We start from the raw sequence: 20,222 nt of genomic DNA, 5'->3' as shown, positions 1-20,222 counted from the left end.
ATACTGTATTTTTGAAAAAGGTCACTGGGCAGTGGTGGCGCATGCCTTTAATCCCAGCACTTGGGAGGCAGAGGCTGTTAGATTTCAGAGTTCGAGGCCAGCCTCGTCTACAGACGGCCAGGGCTAAACAGAAAAACAGTCTCGAAATTTAAAAAAAAAAAAAAAAAAATCACTAGTTTGAAGCTATACAAGAATTTGAGGTCAAATAGGCTACTAAAAAACAAAACAAAACAAAACAAACAAACAAACAAAAAACCGCGAAAGTGATTACAATGTGCAATGCGAGTTTGGCATACAATCTGCTGTCACAATACGTATATTAATTACCAAAGAAAACCGCAGCTTTACCAAAGAACGCAGGCTCCACCTGTACTGAGTAATCTACGGGAACCTAACCAATAATGGGACAAACTGACCCTCTGCTCTAAGAACTAGAGAAAGAGCTCAAATTGAAAGACAAAACAATCAGCCAGTTAATTGCCTTAAGGAACATCAATGTCACCAGACAGGGAGAAAGAGGAACCGTCCCTGATTTCAGGGGATCATCACACAGATAGGGCGGCGGGATGCTTCACTCAGTCCTGCGCCGAGAGAACAAGGCTCTGCTGTGCGCGCCTGGCACTCAAGACTTTCCCAGCCTCAGCTCCCTCCTCCCACGCAGGAAGAGGACGCTTGTATCACGAAGCTCACAAAATTGGCTCTGGGAGAAACTTTTCGGTTGAATGCACCCGGTGCCAGCCCAGTGCTGCTGGCACGCTCTGGAGCCGAAGGTGGGCTTCGGGGGCTCGAACCGAGGGCGGGGCGACCACCCGGCCCCGCGGGCCCCGCCCTCGGCCGCTGACGTCACCGCATTCCCGCCGCGACTCCTCCCGCCGCCGCTGCAGCCGCAGTGACAGGCAAGCCGGGCGGGTGACGGGAAGTGCGGGCCGCGGGCGCGGGCGGGAGGTGACAGCAGCCACGCGGGGAAGATGGCTGAGGACTTCGGCTTCTTCTCATCGTCGGAGAGCGGGGCCCCCGAGGCCGCCGAGGAGGACCCGGCGGCCGCCTTCCTGGCCCAGCAGGAAAGCGAGATTGCTGGCATCGAAAATGACCCGGGTTTCGGGGCACCTGCCGCCAGCCAGGTGGCCTCTGCGCAGCCCGGACTCGTGAGCGGGGGTGAGTCAGCGCAGCGGCCTGGAACGGGGGAGGCTGAGGCCACCACCGGGGGAGGGAGGCCCAGTCTCGGTCAGACCTGGCCTGGGTCCCTGCTGTACTCTGAGTCCGGCTATCCAGGGTGACCAAGGGTACCTCGGTGGGCTGTGTGTATCCGTGAGGCCTGGGAAAAGAGGGAGGAGCCGGGAGATGAGTTGGAGTCTGCGCTGAGACTGGATCTGCTGACTCTAGGGACAGGAATTTAGTCATGACATTTCATCCCCAGGCCAGCTCCTCCACCCTGGCTCTGGAACCCTCCCCCTGCTCAGTTCTGAGACTGTCCCAGTGTCCTAGCTAAGTGATACAGGTGTGGGACGGACAAGGTCCTCCTGACCCAGGGCTTAGCGTTCCTTTCTGCAGGGAAGCAGAGGGTGCTCAGAGAACTCGCAGCTCATCCTTTGGGGACCACCTGCAGACCTGCAACAGTGCGGGAGACAATGTTAATTACATATAATAATTTCATACACGTTACTGAACCCATTTCAGAACTGACTTCAAAGGGTACACTATTAAACAACTAGGAAGTAGCAATAAAGAATTCAACCCCTTCTTTCGGATGCTGAATTCTTCCTGTCCAGACCGCACAGTCGTTCTTGGGCCCGACTGTAAGTCTGGGCAGGGGCACAAATGGCCATGAGCTGTGCCCTTCCTGTTTGTAACTGTTTGTTTAGTGGATTTACAAAGGTGGCCCGGACCTCTGCGTGTGGCTTCAGACATAAGGGTTCAGGGCTTTTTTCCTGCATTGTTATGTTTATCATTGATACTCCTGCCCCAAGGAACAATTTCTTATAAATATATTTAAATATTTAGTAAAAATATGGACCTTCATACTGACCCTCCTAGTAGATCTTGTTTCTTATTTTTTTGGTGTCCTGTTAAAGAGGTTTAATGGTCCTGTTGGAAATAAATATTGTATGTATACGTTCATCTTTCTTTCCTTCCACATTTGCTGTGTTGCCGTCCCCACTGGGAACACAGAAGGAAGAAACTGTATCTATGGCCCAGTGTTTGAAGGAACTCTGACATAAGTGTAATAAGCCTTTTGTAACATACACGGAACTGGAGTTTGAGGGGCTATCAGGATGGCTGGTCAGGTAAATGTAAATCAGCCCAGCCTGGGGACACCTGAGCTCAGCCCCTGGAACCCTCGTGGTGGTAGATAGAACTCACTCCCACAGATTGTCCCCCGACCTCGCATACATGCGTGCACCACACACACACACACACAAACAAACACACACAAGTAAAGAAAATATAAATAATAATAATAATTAAAAAGAAAAAACTGGAGTTTGAATGTCTTGCCTAGGGCCACACGGCCATGAGTGATAGGTCTGGGGCTTGATTTCAGGCCTCCTAGCTATGATCTTCCAAAGGGCAGCTGTGCTGTTCTCCTTAGGGGTTGATTGGATACAGCAAGGAGAAGCAGGGGCCTATCCAAGCCAGCCATGCAGCTCTGAAATAGCAGCTCTCAGTCCCTCAGCCCTTCATTGTCCCTGGGAACCTCCTGAGTTCCTGTATGGAACTCTCTTGTCCGTGGTCACCCCTTGGGGACAGTCCTTTCCCTCATTAGGAGGTCCCAAGTTGTTAGCCACTCAGGAGAAAGACAGATGCAGTTCCGGCTAAGGAGAGCCACAGGAGCCTGGGATTTTGCAAGTTGTAGTCTTTCCTAGGGACTTACAGTCTGGGTGGGTAGGGCACTGACTGGCCCTAGATATGAGATCACCGGGAGGGAGACAGTGGTGATAACCCTTAGGGAAGCAGTCAGGGACTTGACCCTCTGAGGGTCTCCGGGACTCCATCAAGCTGCAGGTGCTCAGCTGCCCTTCTGAGTGGCAGTTTGGGGAACAAGGAGGTGCTTCAGGAGGGGAGCTCAGCGGGTGTTCAGGCATAAATAGAACAGACCTGATTCTCCTAAGCCTAGACAGTGGGAGGTACCCATCCTCCTCTGCGTTTGCAGGGAATGATAGGAGCCTGGGTGGTCTGAGGTGAACTGTCTGGGCATTTCTGGGAGTTGGAAAGAAGCTAGTTCTAACAGCAGCCACCAATGCACACCTCTGAGTCACCTCCCAGAGACAATGAGGTCTTCTGATAGCAGCTCTCGAGCCAAGTTCAATGCCTCTTCACTGCTGCTGGCTCTCAGGGGGGCCTGGGGAAAGCTGTGTCTGGCGTAGGCCTGAACCGGAACCCCACTGAGCCTTCCCTCTGGGCGGATCTGCAGCCGGCCTGAGCTGCGGATACTTTGTTTCCATTCATCAGCCTTGGGCAGTGCCCAAATGCTCTACACTTTCACACCAGTTCTCTGGGCTCTTGGCCTGCCTGTGACCAAGCACTGTGTAATCCTCTTGCCCCTGCTGGCCTCAGTAAGCTCATAAGAATGTTCTGGATCTTTTGCCATTATTCCTGAGGTGACCACACACCAAAAAGCTTATCCTCGGGACTTGTTATTTGCTTTGCTGTATTTGTTCTGCGGGCTCTGTTGTAGACTCGGAATCATAAATGTGCAAGAGCCCTGTGGGATACAGGCTGGTTTTTCTAAGAGTGGGTATGTATGCAGTCCCAAAGAGGCTAGCGATGCTCCATTTTTTTCTGCTGGAGGCCTGGGTGGGCAACAGGAAATCCATGTGGCCTTGCCAAAGAGAGGTCTGCTGGAGGCAGGTCAGGTGAAAGAGAGGTAGTGTGACGTCTCCAAAAGGCTGTTCCCTTAGGAACATAGTATCAGGAATGGACCCTGGCGAGGTAAGGCTAGGTAGAAAAGATGCCCCAGAAGAAGCCCGTCTGAGGAAGATGCTCATAGCCTTTTGGGACCACCCTTATTTAGAGAGCAGGCCACCTGTGCTGTAGAAACCCTCCCAGAGGGGGTGGGCTGAGAGCTGTCATAGTGGATCAGGATTAATCACTGTTTGACGATAAATAAGCTATAATTTATATCTGTGACACATGGTTGACATGAGGCTGCAAGGCCCTGATGAATCCAGTCAGGCTTAGGCCAGAAGCACTGTTGCTCTTCAGAGGCCAGTCTATCCCATACAGGGCTAATTGTTTATCTGTGGTGACCATATGAGGCCTGCTGTGGCTCGCAGCTAGGCGGCATGACAGTTTCAGAGAGGCCTTGCCAATTACAATGAGCCCCAAGAACAGTCCAGCTCTCATTTATACATACACATACATACATATATATATATACATACATACACACACACACACACATATATATATATATCTATATATATCTATATATATATGCATCCAGAGGAGAGTGGGATACCCTGTGTAGTGTTCCAGTGTACCCCAGAAATGACACTTTCTTTTAGTGCCTAGGGAAGTAGAGGAAGCAGGCTAAGGTTCCCTGTAGGAGGTAACTCACACACACACACACAAAAAAAAAAAAAATTAATGAGCCGGGTGTGGTGGCCCACGCCTTTAATCCCAGCACTCGGGAGGCAGAGACAGTCGGATTTCTGAGTTCGAGGCCAACCTGGTCTACAAAGTGAGTTCCAGGACAGCCAGGGCTATACAGAGAAACCCTGTCTTAAAATAAAAACAACAACAACAACAACTTTAATTTGTTTATTCATCATCTAGTAACCAAACTTGTAAAGAAGCCTAGGCCCCATGCATGGGTGTGGCTCTGAGCCACGGTGCTCTCCTTTGTCACTAGCAGGACAGACAACCAAAGCAGGAGTGTAGGTTTGAGATGTTGAGGGCACAGGCTAGGCCGGGCATGGGAGTGAGAGGAAGGTAACTGTGAAGGTTGCCGCTGTTGCAGCAGAAGCTACAGGTCGTTTGTGGCTAACTGGATACTGGATAAAGGGATTGTGCAGCGTCACTGTGAAGCCAACATGAAACCCTGGGAGGGGCACAGAGAGGAAAAATAGGCCAAGCGTTGCCCAGGGGGAGCTGTGAGGCTGCTTGCCCAGGCAGAGAGGTTACTCAAGGTTCTAGCAGGACATGCAGAGACACAGACCCCCTCTTCCTCGTCCCTGATGGCCTCTCCCTAAACTCACAGTTCCCCTGTCTACTTAGGAGGTCCCAGCTCCATGCTGAACTTCAGGTTGGTAAGGAATGGTGCACTGCCAGGTGATCTGGAGCAATCACAGTAGCCTTCCAAGCCTCCACTTGAGAATCTGTAAAATGGGTCACTGTTTCATCATAGGGCTGTGGCAAATATTAGGGATGACAGTGAATACACATAGGAACAATCAGGGCCTGAGCCTCGTTGCTTATATATCCATTAGATCTCAGGGGGTGGGGGGAGGGTGGCGGGTATCAGTATACCCATGGGTGTATGCATAGGTTGGCTTAAGAAGCAAAAAAAATAGGACCTTTGTGTGTTTGTAATATGGACTGTGAATGAAACTGTCTCCTTGCTCTTTCCAGCTGGTTCAGAGGACATGGGTACTACAGTCAATGGAGATGTGTTTCAGGTAAGCAGAGGTGGGACGGACTGTCTCAGGCTCAGTGACTTGTTTCTCCATCGGAGGTCATTTAGGGCTCACCATGTTTCCTACACTGACTGTTTTCTTGTTGTTTGCTGGGGACAGGGACTGACTGAGGAGTTGCTCAGGTTGTCCTCAGGAGTAACTAGCTTTAGGAAGGAGTGGCGTGGGATGGAGGGAATGAAAGCTGTCCCTGGGCAGGTGTCTCTGGTGGGAGGCTGGCCTGACTGGCCATCATGGGTATTTTAACTGGATAAGCTCTTTGGTCAGGACATTACATGTGGAATTTCCCCTAAGCAAATGATTGGAAAAGGGCACCCAGTTTCTCTGCAGGATGGTTTGCCACAGGAGACAAACTAGAAATAGCTTACATGTCCGGAATCGGGGGCCTAGGTCGACTGTTCTAAAGGGCTATCAGAGCTTCCTGTAGGCATGCATGTTCTTATTAAAGCAACTTGCAGAATGAATGATGTGCCATTATTTTTATTTTTGGTGTTTGCACAAAATTTATTTGGAAAAGGCATTCCAATTATTAACAGTGGTTGGCCCTGAGAGTACGAGGCCCTGGCTTCCTCTTCCCACCACAGGGGCTGGTACAGTATGGATGGGAAGGTAAAGACGGTCTGGGGATGGGGCTCAGGGGAGAAGCTCTGAGTTAAGCCCCCAGGACCACAGAAACAGAACAAAACAAAACACACAGACTGAGAGAGTGCACACACCAATGGTATCCCCAAGCCCCATGTAGTGGGGAGAACCCCAAGCCCCACATAGTGCGGAGAATTCCAAATGTCTAGGTGGGACTGAGCCTCTACTACCTGAGCTTTAATTCTCAACTTGGCCAAGTAAGACTCGGATGTTGGGGCCTGCAGCTTCCGGATCTCCTGAGCCCCACCCTGAGGAGGAGTTGGTCTCTTGGATTCTGGGAGAATAAACAATACTTTCTTATGTAAGTGGGATGGGCTCGTCCTAACACAGGAAAGAAAACTGGCCTAACCCCATTTCTGGAAAATGACTCAACAGTGAGTTAGAAAAGTCTCTCCCTAGGACCCAGGCAGCTTCGTGTCAAGCTGAGTATAGCTGAGCTCAGGAGTAAGTGCTGCTCTTGTACTCTTAGGACTTTGGTCAGGCTGTTTCTGGGCTCCAGGAACACCCACAAAGACCTTAATGGCTCAAAAGGTTTCTGTTCTGCAGTGAAACTGCTGGAGCAGCGTTTGGAACTGCAAGAGTATCTGGAGCATTCTGAGTCACATACTCTCACCTTCTCAGTTGAAGAGAAGCTTGAGATTTCAACAGATATTGAAGAAATTCACAGATGGAGTTTTCCTCACTTGAATCACTTGGCTCTCCTGGCCCTGGCTCTTTGACCCTGACTCTTTGACCCTGGCTCTCCTGGCCCTGGCCATTGCTGCCTCCTTTAGCATCACTGTCCATTAGAGGATGTGAAAGAGTGTAGTCTCAGGAGTAATCTTTTTTTTTTTTTTTTTTTTTTTTTTGGTTTTTCGAGACAGGGTTTCTCCGTATAGCCCTGGCTGTCCTGGAACCTGGAACTCACTTTGTAGACCAGGCTGGCCTCGAACTCAGAAATCCGCCTGCCTCTGCCTCCCAAGTGCTGGGATTAAAGGCGTGTGCCCCTATGCCCGGCTTCAGGAGTAATTCTTATTCTCTGCTATCACAGTGCCCCGAGGCATGTTGATCTGCGAATCATGCCACACACTGCTCCCCTAGAATTCTACTGGGCAAGGGAGGGTCACAGAAGAGACAGTTTATTTGGCTTAGCAGCGAAGCTCCTTCCTGCCTGCTCTGCGTACACTCTGCACTGTGCTTTGCTCTGCTGCTGGACCCAGAAGACTATCTGTAGGCTAGACACAGTGAGCAGTGTGTGGCACGCACTTTCAGGGATAAAAGCCTTAGCCTGTGCAAGCTTGGCACATCCACCACCCTGGGTAGAGCCTTGGGTCTCAGTCTTTTCTAGGAGACTAGGTGAATGACCAAGTACAAACCTCATCCCCAGCAGAGCAGGAGGGTAAGCCTCATAGCACCCATTCCAGCTCCTTTGGCTACTGGGGGACAGGGGCGGAGCTGGAGGGCCCCGCAGAACTCATCTCCTTTCCACCCTCCCCCGCCCCACTCTCTTTGCATCTATTCACCTCCTGTGAGCTACTTAGAGGAATCCACAGCTCAGCCCAGCTTAGCTTGAGCTGCCCAATCCTGAAGATGGATAAATTGGCTATGAAGTTTTAGCATGCACTTGGCCAGCATGAAAGCCTAGCTTTCAGAGTGGGGCCCAATTGAGATGTCCCAAGAGGGGGACAGGAGGCTGCATGGAGGTTACCTGACCTGCCTGTGGCCTCTTGTTTTTTGCTCCTGGCCATACCCAGCCCTTTCTTCAATGGTACTTTGGAGGAGTTCTGAGTATTTCTTTGGCCACTAGTATGGCCACTATAGCCCTGGGCTGCTAAACCTTCTGGAAGTGACCCCATCTCCTACTAGGATACTTAAATAGACAGAATAGATGAGCCTCTAGGATGCTCAAATAGACAGAATGGATGAGCCTCAGTGTGGCCTCTGATCCTTACTGGCATGGGCAGAAAAGTAAGTCCAAAGCAACCTGGAGAGAAGCCAGTGAGGTGATTCTCAGGACCTGCCCGTCAGCAACCCTGCTGTGCTCAGCTGTCTGGTAGTGAGGCCTGAGCACCTGGTGACAGTGAGCCGCAAGTAGTCGTGCTTTTTAACGTGAGTGGGCTGTGGGGAGACCTCATGGCGGCTTCATTCATTATGTGAACCTTATTAGATACCTTGAACAGGATGCTGTCATTTCACAGGTTTGAAAGCAGGGTTGCCCAGGGAAGGGGATTTTTCTCAGCAGCCATCACCCTGTGCATGGTAGAACAGGCACTGTAAGCAGGCCTCTCTGATACAGTGTCCAGCACCTTTCCTGGTCCCTCCCCTAGCTTTATAACCAGCCGTTTGTCCATTCATTTCTCAGCTCTCATTCTTTGGGAGCCAGGCCTGTGCTGCGGCGGTGGTGGATGTGAAAGCAAAGCCAACGGAGTTTTTGTCCCCGGAGTTTACTTCTAATGGAGTTCTGGGAAGGCCCGAGAAACCTGGAAAGAAATCAGTATAGCCCAGGAGCTTGGATTTGTGGGTAACTGAGACAGGAAGGTCAGAAGTTCAAGGCTAGCATGGGGCACATTTTCATTTTGAGGCCCTTAAAAAAAAACAAAAAAACAAAAAAAAAAAACTCTAACAGCTTGAGTTCTTTTTGTGTCTGAAAACAACTGAGGGTTTTACAGGGATTAACCTACTTAATCCTCCCAACACCCATTGCGGCGTCTTTTATTATTCCCATTTTGCTCAAGGAGATTTAATAACTGTTCTAGTTAGACAGGAGCTGGAAGCCTGGAAGCCCAGCAGGGGGCAAGTGACAGAGGAAGTGGGTTTCAAGGCTGCTCTAAGGGATGCATGGCTGGCCCTGGCTGAGGGAACAGCGTGTGTAAAGGCATGGAAGCTAAGACAGTTGGTTCAGGGTTTATCCTGACACCCTATGGAGTCTGCTGCATAGAGGGATATGTCAGGAAAGCCCCAAGAGGTCACAGACTTGGGGCTGGATAGGATTGCCTAACCTAACTCCCACCCAGAGCATATCAGTGGCCTCTCATGTGGTGTAGGAGGTGGTTCGAGCTTAGGTAGACGCCATACCCTGGACCTGGAACTGGCCACGTCACTTACAGGCATGGGAGGTGCTGTGGATTCCTGAGCCTTGTGCCCTGGGTGTGCAGCGGGATCTTGAGCCTTGTGTGCTATGGGTATACGGCGGGATCCTGAGCCACGTGTGCTCTGGGTGTGCAGTGGGATCCTGAGCCTCGTGCCCTGGATGTGCAGTGGGACTGCTCCAGGACGGCCCAGGCTTCATACCCAGACATCAGGCAGCGGGGGAGGCCAAGGCTTTGGTTTCTGGCTTTTCCCTGCAGGATGACCTTGAATTAGTAACTTCACCTTTCTGAGCCTGGTTTCTCAGTTGTAAAATGGGGATTCAAGGCCCTGCCCTGTTGTTCCCACAGGGTTGTTGGGAAAAGCACTCTGTAACCATGACAGTCTTATATATTACTGACTTGTGCACTAAATGAGTTTAAGAATGGCCTGGGGGCAGGAGAGATGTGTGTGTGTGTGGGGGGGGGGGGTTGAGGGAGGTTGGAACCCTGAAGGGACAAAGTCTTTAATCTTGAGGTCATGTAGCAGCCGCCAGGCTGGGACCCGGGAGTGTGGGTGGGTGATACTGTTTGTCTAGCATGCCTAAGGCCCTGGATTCAGTCCCCACCACAGGGGTGGGGGTGGGGGGCAAGAGGACCAATTGAAGAGACAAGTGCAGTGCAGGAGTCATGCAGAGTTCCTGTTAGCTGTTCTAACAGCTAGCTATTCAGTCTGAACCTGGCTCTGTCACTGGCTTGCCAAGGGTGATTGTGGTACTTTGGAACTAGAGTCCCCTTACCTATAAAACCAGGGCAATAAAACCTTCCGAGTAGAATTGTAAAGATCAAAGGCATCTGCTTGCTAGCAAGTGCTCTGGAATCCTAACGTGGGCCCAGGCTTAGGGTGCCAGCCCAGGGATGCTGCTCCAGTGCTATGCCTCTTTCTTTTCTTCCTCCTACATCTCTTAGCACCTAAGAGTTTCCCAAAGGCACCTGCCCTGTTTGGTCCTTTAGCTTGCTGGATCTTGGTGTATAATGACTTCTCTCATTCTTTGCTGTTCTCTGCTCCCAGGCAAGAATGGCCATGTCGGGTTTTTTGTCTGGCCTTTTACTACAGTATACCCATCAGCTATTGTCCTCATCTCTGAGGGACTCTCCATCTCACGCAACCAGAAGACAGGCTGTCTTGTCCCATCCCTGTCCATGGCCTCCACACTTAGGAATTTAATGTTCTCTCTTCCTCTCACTCCTCTTCCTTCTCCTTGTCCCTTGGGTTGTACTTGAACTCAGGGCCTTATGACAGGTAGGGATACCCTCTCCCATTGAGCTACGTCTCTAGCCTCAATAAACCTCCCTCGTCTTGGTTCTCCTGCTCTGGATGCTGTGTGGTGGCAGCCAGTCTCTGGTTTTTTTTTTTTTTAAAGATTTATTTATTATTATAAGTAAGTACACTGTAGCTGTCTTCAGACACACCAGAAGAGGTCGTCAGGTCTCATTACGGATGGTTGTGAGCTACCATGTGGTTGCTGGGATTTGAACTCTGGACCTTCAGAAGAGCAGTTGGGTGCTCTTACCCACTGAGCCATCTTACCAGCCCCAGTCTCTGGTTTTATGGAACATACTTGGGCTGGAGAGATGGCTCAGAGGTTAAGAGAATTGACTGCTCTTCCAGAGGTCCTGAGTTCAAATCCCAGCAGAAACAGGGTAGCTGACAACCATCTATAATGAGATCTGATGCCCTCTTCTGAAGACAGCTACAGTGTACTTAAATAAATCCTAATATATATATATAATATATAAATAAATATAATATATATATATATTATATATATACACTCAGATTGGCAACTCAGAAGAAAACTATTATGAAAAAAAAAAAACCAATAGCTTTTGCCCCTCCTCTTTCTCACTCTCTTATGGAGCATACTTTCTTAGGCAGCTAGAGGGCTGGGGTGGGGGAGTAACCATGTAAACAGGTAAGCCATTTCAGCAACAGGCACTCTAAGGACAATAAAATGTGGTGTCCCCAGGGATCCAGATGGCATCGGTTCCAGCATCTGTGAATTCAAGTTACTTGTATAATAAATGGTCAAGTATTCAGGTGGTGTGTGGCTCAGTAGTAGAAACTTCCAAGGCCTATGGTGAAGATTTCAGTGGCTGGAGGAAGAAAGCGGGGCACACTGCAGTAGAAGCCCTATGGGGTCTGTGCCCACAGGAACGTGGAGGGGAGAGTGAAGGTGCCAGGCATGGTAGCAGTGCCCGCACCCCCATCCTTCAGAGAGAAAGGGTCTCCTGGACCAGGGGTGTTCCATCCACACTGACCCAAGTGCACAACCCCCAACATTTCTGTCTCAAGCTCTATCAACTCTGTCACCAGAGATGAAGCCTGCCCACTACGTCTGTCCATCTTTCTTGGCCTCAGTGTTCCTTCTGTACAAAGGGAATGAGAACTGATGGCAATGGGCTCGTGAGATGGAAGAGCAGTAAAGATACTTGTTACTAAGCCTGAAGACCTGAGTTCAACCCCAGAACCCACAGAAGGAAGGAGAGAACCCATTCCCCAAGTTGTCCTCTGACTTCCACAGACAGGTCCTCCCTGGCAAACACAAATTGAGAAATATAATTAAAGAAAAAGAATGATAATGCTAATCCCATGCATCGAGCTATCAGTCATCCTGTGGCAGGCAGAGTTGAGAATGTAGCTCAGTTGGAAGGGTGGCTTGCTAAGTGTGCACGTTGGATTTCATCAGTGCAGTGAAGCACAACAGGACATAACCCCAGCATAGCAGCCCACACCTGGGGGCCGCATTCGGAAGCTGGAGGCAGGTTAATCAGAAGTTCAAGGTTACCTGCAGATGTAGAACAAGTTCTGGGCTATCATGGGCTACACAAGGCCCTGTCTCTACACAAAGAATAAATATCTTACAGATTATATTGCGCCAAATCCCAGAATCAGGTCTGAGAGACCATCTTACTATGACCATTTTTAGTGAGGAAAACATAAACACATCTTGCAGCTTTAACAATGGGATTGTATGGCTTTTAGAGTCCAAGTTTACCACAGCAGACTTTTATTATTTTATTTTATGTGTTAGAATATTTTGCCTGTATCTTTTTTTAAAGATTGTTTTTTTTTTTTTTTTTTTTTGAGACAGGGTTTCTCTGTATAGCCCTGACTGTCCTGGAACTCACTTTGTAGACCAGGCTGGCCTCGAACTCAGAAATCTGCCTGCCTCTGCCTCCCGAGTGCTGGGATTAAAGGCATGTGACACCACGCCTGGCTAAAGATTTATTTTCTTTATGTGAGTGGATTGTAGCTGTGCAGATGGTTGTGAGCCTTCATGTGGTTGCTGGGAATTGGATTTTGTAGGACCTCGCTCACTCCAATCGGCCCCGGTCACTCTGGCTCAAATATTTATTATTATACATAAGAACACTGTAGCTGTCTTCAGACCCACCAGAAGAGGGCGTCAGATCTCAATATGGGCGATTGTGAACCACCATGTGGTTGCTGGGATTTGTTTTGTTTTTGTTTTTGTTTTTGTTTTTTGAGACAGGGTTTCTCTGTGTAGCCCTGGCTGTCCAGGAACTTACTCTGTAGACCAGGCTGGCCTCGAACTCAGAAATCCGCCTGCCTCTGCCTCCCGAGTGCTGGGATTAAAGGCATGCGCCACCATGCCCAGCTGGTTGCTGGGATTTGAACTCAGGACCTCTGGAAGAGCAGTCAGTGCTCTTAACCATTGAGCCATCTCTCTAGCCCTTGCTAGCCCTTGTTCTGTTTTGTTTGTTTGTTTGTTTGTTTGTTTTGAGACAGGGTTTCTCTGTGTGTAGCCCTGGCTGTCCTGGATCTCGATCTGTAGAACAGACTGGCCTTGAACTCACAGAGATCCGCCTGCCTCTGCCTTCTGAGTGCTGTGTGCTACCATCAACTAACTGGCCATGACAGAGTTTTAGTCATGGTTGTTTTGCCTGTTGCTGGTCTGCAGGTTCACTTGAGAAAAGTCTGCTGTTTCCTATGTGCATTGTGGCAAGGAAACACCAGACAAGTGTCACAAAGGTGACACTCTGAAGGACAAGTGAACACATTAGTAATGAGGTCCTATTAGACTGTGTACGTTTTATCACATGACAGAACTATACTAGAGATAGATTTTAATGGTGGTAGCACAAGGTACACAAGCATTGTGTGCAAGGCATGGCATTTACAGGTGTTTTTAAGGTTTACTTTGTGTGTATGAGTGTCTTGCTTGCACATATGTATGTGTACCACCTGCATGCAAATGCCTTCAGAGGCCAGAAGCAGAAGTGGTTGTAGGCAGAGGCAGTTGTGAGCTGCTATGATGGTGCTGGGAACTGAACTAGCATCCTCTGCAGAGCAGCAAATGCTCTTAACTGCTGAGCCATCTCTCCAGCCCCGCAAGTTTAGTTTTAAGATTCATCTCATTATTGTATCAATCCTATGGGAGTGTTATAATTTATCCTCTTACGGTGAACAAGGGGAGTGTCAAGGAGTTGGCCGGGCTCATGGTCAGGCCCTGAGAGATTGATAGGCCTGAGGCCACACGGGAAGGTGTGTTGCTGGCAGAGGGGAAAGCAATGTAAAGGTAGGGTGTAGTCACTAGGGGCTGGGTGCTGGTGTGGGTTGAGGTGGCCTGCTGGCTCCTGGGTGGCGGCTTCAAGTGCTCTCTTGGTACCAGTAAGAACAGCACCACGGCAGGGCAGGCGCGCTGGGCCAGGAACACTGTGCTTTTGTTGCAGGAGGCTAACGGGCCTGCCGATGGCTACGCGGCAATTGCCCAGGCGGACAGGTTGACTCAGGAGCCCGAGAGCATCCGGAAGTGGAGAGAGGAGCAGAAGAAAAGGCTGCAGGAGCTAGGTGAGGGCACACCTGGAGGAGGGTGACTCCAACAGGAATGGCTCTGGTGCCTGCCAGGTGGCCTTGGAACCTTGGCTATCAAAGGCAGGTCCACGTGGCTAAGGGTGGGTCCTGGGGGTGCTGGCTAGGGCCAGGGGTGGAGCAGCCAGGGTGGCGGTGGCTGTTCTGCAAAGAAAAGCTGCTCTATGCATTCTCCTGCGGGGCCCACAGACGCTGCCTCGAAGGTGACCGAACAGGAGTGGCGGGAGAAGGCCAAGAAAGACCTGGAGGAGTGGAACCAGCGCCAAAGTGAACAGGTTGAGAAGAACAAGATCAACAACAGGTGAATGAAGGCCAGGGGATCTGAGCAGAGCCAAGGAGGCTTAGAGAAGCCAAGGGGACATAATGAGAACACAAAGGGAATCAAAGAACACAAGGGCATCTCTGAGGAGATGGAGGAAGGAGCCATGGGGGTGATGGATGGGGTGGTGGGGCTGGGGACTGGCTTTGAATGGATGATGCAGCGAGGACACAGGGAGGAGGGCTGCTGGAACCTTGGGTTCCTGATAGCACTCGAACTCCTAAGCCTGTACCTTCCCAGTGACTGAGAAGCAGAATAGGTACCAAGGCTTGGAATATACCTAGACTCTCCAGGGCCCTAAGTTCTCTGTGGGCAACTCCGAGAGGGAACAGGGAGTGAAGAGTCAGCCTGAGTATTTGATGTCATTTCTGTTAGAAATGGCAAAGGACGGTAGTTCAACCCAGTGTGTCTAAGGGATGAAGGGATGCTAGTGGCCTGTGTGGATGAAAAGGCCAGGCCGGTGGCATTGTGTCATAAGTGATATCAGTCAGCGCTCACTCTCCCTACCACTCAGCTCTGCTTCCTTCCATTCTGGCTCTACCAGTGGTCTTAGGCCCCTGTATGAGGACAGCAGCGTCAGGCCTCTGCCCTATGATCTAGGCAAGCTCGGTAAAAATAGCAAGTATCTAGTGGCTCCTGCCAGAGTTGCCTTGGGCCGTGTGACCCTGCCGGTAGTCAGGAGAAGGGTTGCTTTTCAGGGTGAAAGTCCCATTCGCTGGGTTGCTCTGGGGGCCAGTCCTATCAAAACCGTGGGGACTACAGTAGGAGCAGCAGATCCTGCAGAATAAAAGCAAGGCAGAGCATGGGGATGAACCAGAGAACACATTTGTGAAAATAGATGTTCTCCTGCTTTGGATGCTGTGCCTTTCAAGATACGAGATCTTCCCTGAAGGGAAAGGCAATTGAACTGCTGTATGCTAAGCTGGGCTTTGGGTGTCCAGTGAGGACCCTTCTGTATCCTCGAGTTCAGTGAGAGTCACATGCATAGAGCCAGACTTGCATCCAGTGGGGCCCTGTGCATGAAGACCATAGAAGCAAAGTACCTGCTGGAAAAGAACCATTGTCTAGAGCAGTGGGTGGCGACCCCAGGGGTCACATACCAGATAGTTCTACATCACAATTCATAACAATAGAAAAATTACAGTTATAAAGTAGTAGTGAAAATAATCTTATGGCTGGGGCGGGGAGGGGTTTCACCTTAACATGAGGAGCTGAATTAAGGGGTGATAGCATTGGGAAGGTTGAGAACCACTGGGCTAGAGACTTGTCTTCGAGGAGTGACCATGGTTCATCAGAAGAGAAGGGCTGATGTAAGGGAGAACATTCTAGACCTGGGAGCATCGTGGGAGGAAAGAGAGGATGTGGTGTGTTGTTTCAGGGAGTCAAAGCATAGAGGGAATGGTTTTGGGAAGACTTCATTGAGCAGTAGGGGGCCATCAATGGTTGGGGTCTCCCCACACTCTTATGGGTAACTGTTAGTTTTAAACTGTCTCCTCTTGGAGGTACTAACACACTGTTTCTCTTTCTCTTTAACCCTGTGCCTGCCTGTCTTGCTGTCTGCCTCCCCCCACCTAACTCCTCCTCCTAACGGTTTTCCTCAAGGATCGCTGACAAAGCGTTCTACCAGCAGCCAGATGCTGATACCATTGGCTATGTGTACGTGGCTCCTTGGCTCTGCAGGGGCAGCTGTGGAGGGTGGCCCAGCAGCGGCTTTTCAGAGTCTCTTGTCTGTGTGGTATAAATGAATGTGGTTGGGCTCTGAGCAGTGACCAGTGCAGGAGGCGAGCTCCAGGGCTCCAGGGCTGGTGTGGGCAGCAGCCCGTGCCATGCAGCCATCCATCTCTGTCCTGCTAGCAAACTGCAGGGAGCTTTGCCCAGTAGAGTTCCCAAGTTGGGGGCGAAGGAAGGAATGCACTAGCCAGCCTCACGTGGGAGGGGCAAAGGGCACGCAGCCAGCCACACTACTCCTGAGAAGCCTCCCAGGAAGGGGAGGGGTATGTGAGATGAAGGGGTCTTTTTGGGAGGAGGGGGAGGGGCAAACACCAGGCACAGCTTGCTGAAGGTATGAATGAGTCTTTACAAGTCTACCCTTGCCCCACCCCTGAGTACACTGACTTGGGCATGAGCTCTTGCCCACTTCACAGCTCCTCTCCCAAGTGTCTGGGTTTGGAGTCTGGCTGGAACCGTGCCTACTCCAGATCTGGAATGTCAGTCAGGTTTCCTCTCACGCCAGCTCCAGATGACAGGCAGTGCGTTACTGACAGTAGGACTGGGGGAGAAGTTACAGGGAAGACAGACACAGTGGTTTCTGAGTATAGTTTACTCACGTCGCACCTTACCCTACTGATGATCCTGCTGGAACGGGGCCCCGCTGAACCGCGCCACTGCAGCCTTGACTGCCCTCTGCCTTTGCCCTCTCTTGACACACACAGGGCGTTACAGGCCCTGGCTTCTCTTCCTTCCGCCCACCCTTCCTCCCATCTGACCTGTACCTGCTGACATTTATCCTATCCCTGTCACTGGTCACACTTAGAGAAGAGACAGATAGCCCTGCAAGTTGCTCATGGGTTGGAATACATCATGAACTCTGGAAGCCACACTCTCTGCTGGGAACCCAGTGTATGCTTCAGAGACTCATGACCCTCAGGCACACCTTACAAGTTAAAAATGAATTTGAAAAAAAAAAAAAAAAAAAAAGCCGGGCGTGGTGGCAGACGCCTTTAATCCCAGCACTCGGGAGGCAGAGGCAGGCGGATTTCTGAGTTCGAGGCCAGCCTGGTCTACAAAGTGAGTNCCAGGACAGCCAGGGCTACACAGAGAAATCCTGTCTCGAAAAACAAAAAAAAAACAAAAAAACCAAAAAAAAACAAAAAAATTTGCAGGTAACAAGGGTTGATGAGGGCACTGTAGATGGGAGAAGCAGCTAGAGTAGAGGCCTGGAGAGGACTGACGGGCTAGGTTTGTGGAGACAGATGGAAGTCAAAGCTGGGAGGCCTCCGTTTGGGAGCTGGACTCTCTGTGCCAAACTGAGCAGCTCAGATTTGACCCTCAAGGCAGTCGGCAGCCATGGAGTCATCTAACGAGGGAGAGGGACACCTGCGGGGGTAGGTGCTGTAGAATACTGCTGGGTTTGGTGCTCCCATTGGACACAAGGAAATGGTCCAGAGAACCCAGGAAAGCTCTGAAGGAGAAAGAATTGGACCCAAGACTTATCAGCCTTTCATCTGCCGTGGGTTTGCCAGGGGAGCTTGAGCAAAGCAGATTCTGGTTCCGTAGGGCCGAGGTGAGGTGACACCTGTGTTGTTGGGCACGGATGAGCAATAAAGGCACAGGGGACCTCTTGACCCTGACAGGCAGCTGCAAGGATAAAGCCCATCATCCGCACTCACTGTCTGACCCTCACAGCACAGAGCTGTCAGCACACTGGTTGCTCAGGCCAGAGATGGGCTCAGAAGAGTGGAAGCCATGCTTCTCACCTCCCAGGTTAGCTGAGCACATAGCGGAAAGGCAAGCTCATGATGGAGGGTCCCACCATTGAGCCCAGGCCAGTTCCAGTACACAGCACAGTGGGATCACTTGGAGAGCTCTCTGACCCACCTCCCAACTGCTCCCCAACTTTGGATCCCTTTTTCCGTTCCCAAATAACTGAGTCCAGTGTTCACAAACTCCTCAGTGTGGACCTATCAGGAGCCACACCCTTAAAGAAAACCGACCTTCCCTCCATACTGTTGGCTGCTTTGATCCTGTGCGGGTAAGCGCAGCTACCGTGTGTTCACAACACAAGCGTCTGGTCACATCCAGAGGACACTGCTCTCCATCCCTCCTGACCTCTGGCTCTGGAAAACCTTTCTGCCCCCTTTCCACTATGGTCACTGAGCCCTGGTGTGTGTTGCAGATGCCCCATTTATGGCTGGACACTCTTAAGTCAGTGACTTTCAAAACTGTCAACCAAGAATTCTGAAGGGCCATAGAGTTCTTGCCTGGAATACACACAGACAGAAATACCCAGTACCCAATACCATCAAAGCAGACTCCTGAAGAAGAAACAACCCCAGTTTTCTCCTGATACAATTCCAAATTATAAAGTATAAAGCTTCTGACAGAACCTTTCCTGAGCTGTGGTTCCATCGAGACACAACTGTTCTGGGCTCAGAACATTTCTGTAGTCAGATATGCTTGCGATGTGGAAGATCCCACATCCATTATAAAGTTGACTGGGTGGTTAGTCAGTGTCCTCTCTTGAGAATACGAGGCAGGGATGGGGACACAGCTCAGTTGTGGGCTGGGTTTAGGTACATCATTGTCTGAGGCCTAGGTTCTTTCAATCCCTAGTGATAAAAAAGAAGGGACACCTGTAATCTCAGTAGGAGCAGGAGTTCAAGGTCAGCACTGGCTATGCTTTAAACAAACAAACAAAAAAAAACTGTAGGGAAGTGACTGAACAGGGAATACCCAGACTGGGAAGGACTTTCTGAGGAGGTAACTCCTACTCTGGGAACTAAATGACAAGCAATAAGTTAGCCAGGTGCAGGGGTACACACATGATCTCAGAACTGGAGAGGCAAGGTCACTAGACCAACTTGGGCTACATAGCGAACCACAGGCTCCAGCAAAAAGCAATAGTCTGAGCCAGTGAGCAAGCCTCTCTGGAAGAGGTGACAGTAAGTTCCACAGCCCTGAGTCTAGATGACTTCCATACTCAGGTCTAGGTTTCTTACATCAAGGCTGTTCCTGGTGGCTGAAGTCACAGGGCACAGGGATGGGGAGACTTCTGGCTAATGTCCCAGAGTAGGCTGCACACCATAGGCTAGGAGCAGGACACTAGTGACTCCGGAGAAGACAACCCTGAAAACCTGTCTCCTCTCTACCTCCAGGGCATCGGAAGAGGCTTTTGTGAAAGAATCCAAGGAGGAGACCCCGGGCACAGAGTGGGAGAAGGTAGCCCAGCTGTGTGACTTCAATCCCAAGAGCAGCAAGCAGTGTAAAGACGTGTCCCGCCTGCGCTCGGTGCTCATGTCCCTGAAGCAGACACCGCTGTCCCGCTAGGTGCCCATCATGAGAGCGGCCGCGAAGCACATGGGCCTTGCTGGGGCAGAGGAACAGCTGCTTCGGCCAGAGTGGAACTTCCTCTGGCAGCTGCCACACACAGCCTGTTCTGTTCCTCTGAATCTCTGGGAGCTGGGAAGTGGGACCCTTACCCCTTTCACCCCCCCAACTTCTTCCTGGACCCCTGTCCCAGCCCCTCATGACTCCTGTCAGCCCACTCAATTGTGACTGTCCCTCCTGATGTATTTTTCTTGGCTTAAAGGGTGTGTTAACTCTTTTTACACTTATTTATTAGTATCCTCATTTCTCTGGAAGCCACAACTGGTGTCAGCACTCAGTTTGTGCATAGAATTTTCCTAGCTTCGTGTCCTTAAAAGGTGAGGATGTAGTCTTAGAAATCCAGAGCTCGCAGCTGGAATCAGGAACCCCAACTGTCTGTGTCTGCTGTCTGCCCTCCAAGAAGAAAGGCAAATTTTCACAAGACAGGGTCTGCAACCTTGCTCTCTGTGATTCTTTAACAAGTCTGAAGGTAGGGACTCTGCTGTCCTTTTGTATAGCTGAGAAAACTAAGGCTCCCCAAACAGAATTGGCTTTTGTGTAGAAAGGAAGTGAGGCCAGCGTGCTCTAAGGCTGTGTCTACA

The 20,222-nt window shown here is 50.4% G+C and overlaps 1 protein-coding gene across 2 annotated transcripts; it reads left to right on the top strand.

Moving 5' to 3' along the window:
- Window positions 1-856: 856 nt before the first annotated feature.
- On the top strand, window positions 857-19,868 carry Cltb (clathrin light chain B). 2 transcript variants are annotated; one of them, XM_029468471.1, is made up of 6 exons: window positions 857-1,155; window positions 5,572-5,618; window positions 14,078-14,195; window positions 14,406-14,517; window positions 16,138-16,191; window positions 19,410-19,868. In XM_029468471.1, the coding sequence occupies exons 1-6, from the start codon at window positions 969-971 to the stop codon at window positions 19,579-19,581; spliced, it is 690 nt and encodes a 229-aa protein (XP_029324331.1). In that variant the 5' UTR covers window positions 857-968; the 3' UTR covers window positions 19,582-19,868. The 2 variants fall into 2 exon arrangements, with proteins under 2 accessions (XP_029324331.1, XP_021036382.1); XM_021180723.2 differs by lacking the exon at window positions 16,138-16,191 and having other exon boundaries at window positions 859-1,155.
- The last annotated feature ends 354 nt before the right edge of the window (window positions 19,869-20,222 follow it).

Source organism: Mus caroli, chromosome 13 (genome assembly GCF_900094665.2).
Source record: "Mus caroli chromosome 13, CAROLI_EIJ_v1.1, whole genome shotgun sequence".
Taxonomy (NCBI): Eukaryota; Metazoa; Chordata; class Mammalia; order Rodentia; family Muridae; genus Mus; species Mus caroli.
Note: the sequence above shows the minus strand (reverse complement) of the source record. Positions and strands in the feature narration are given on the sequence as shown.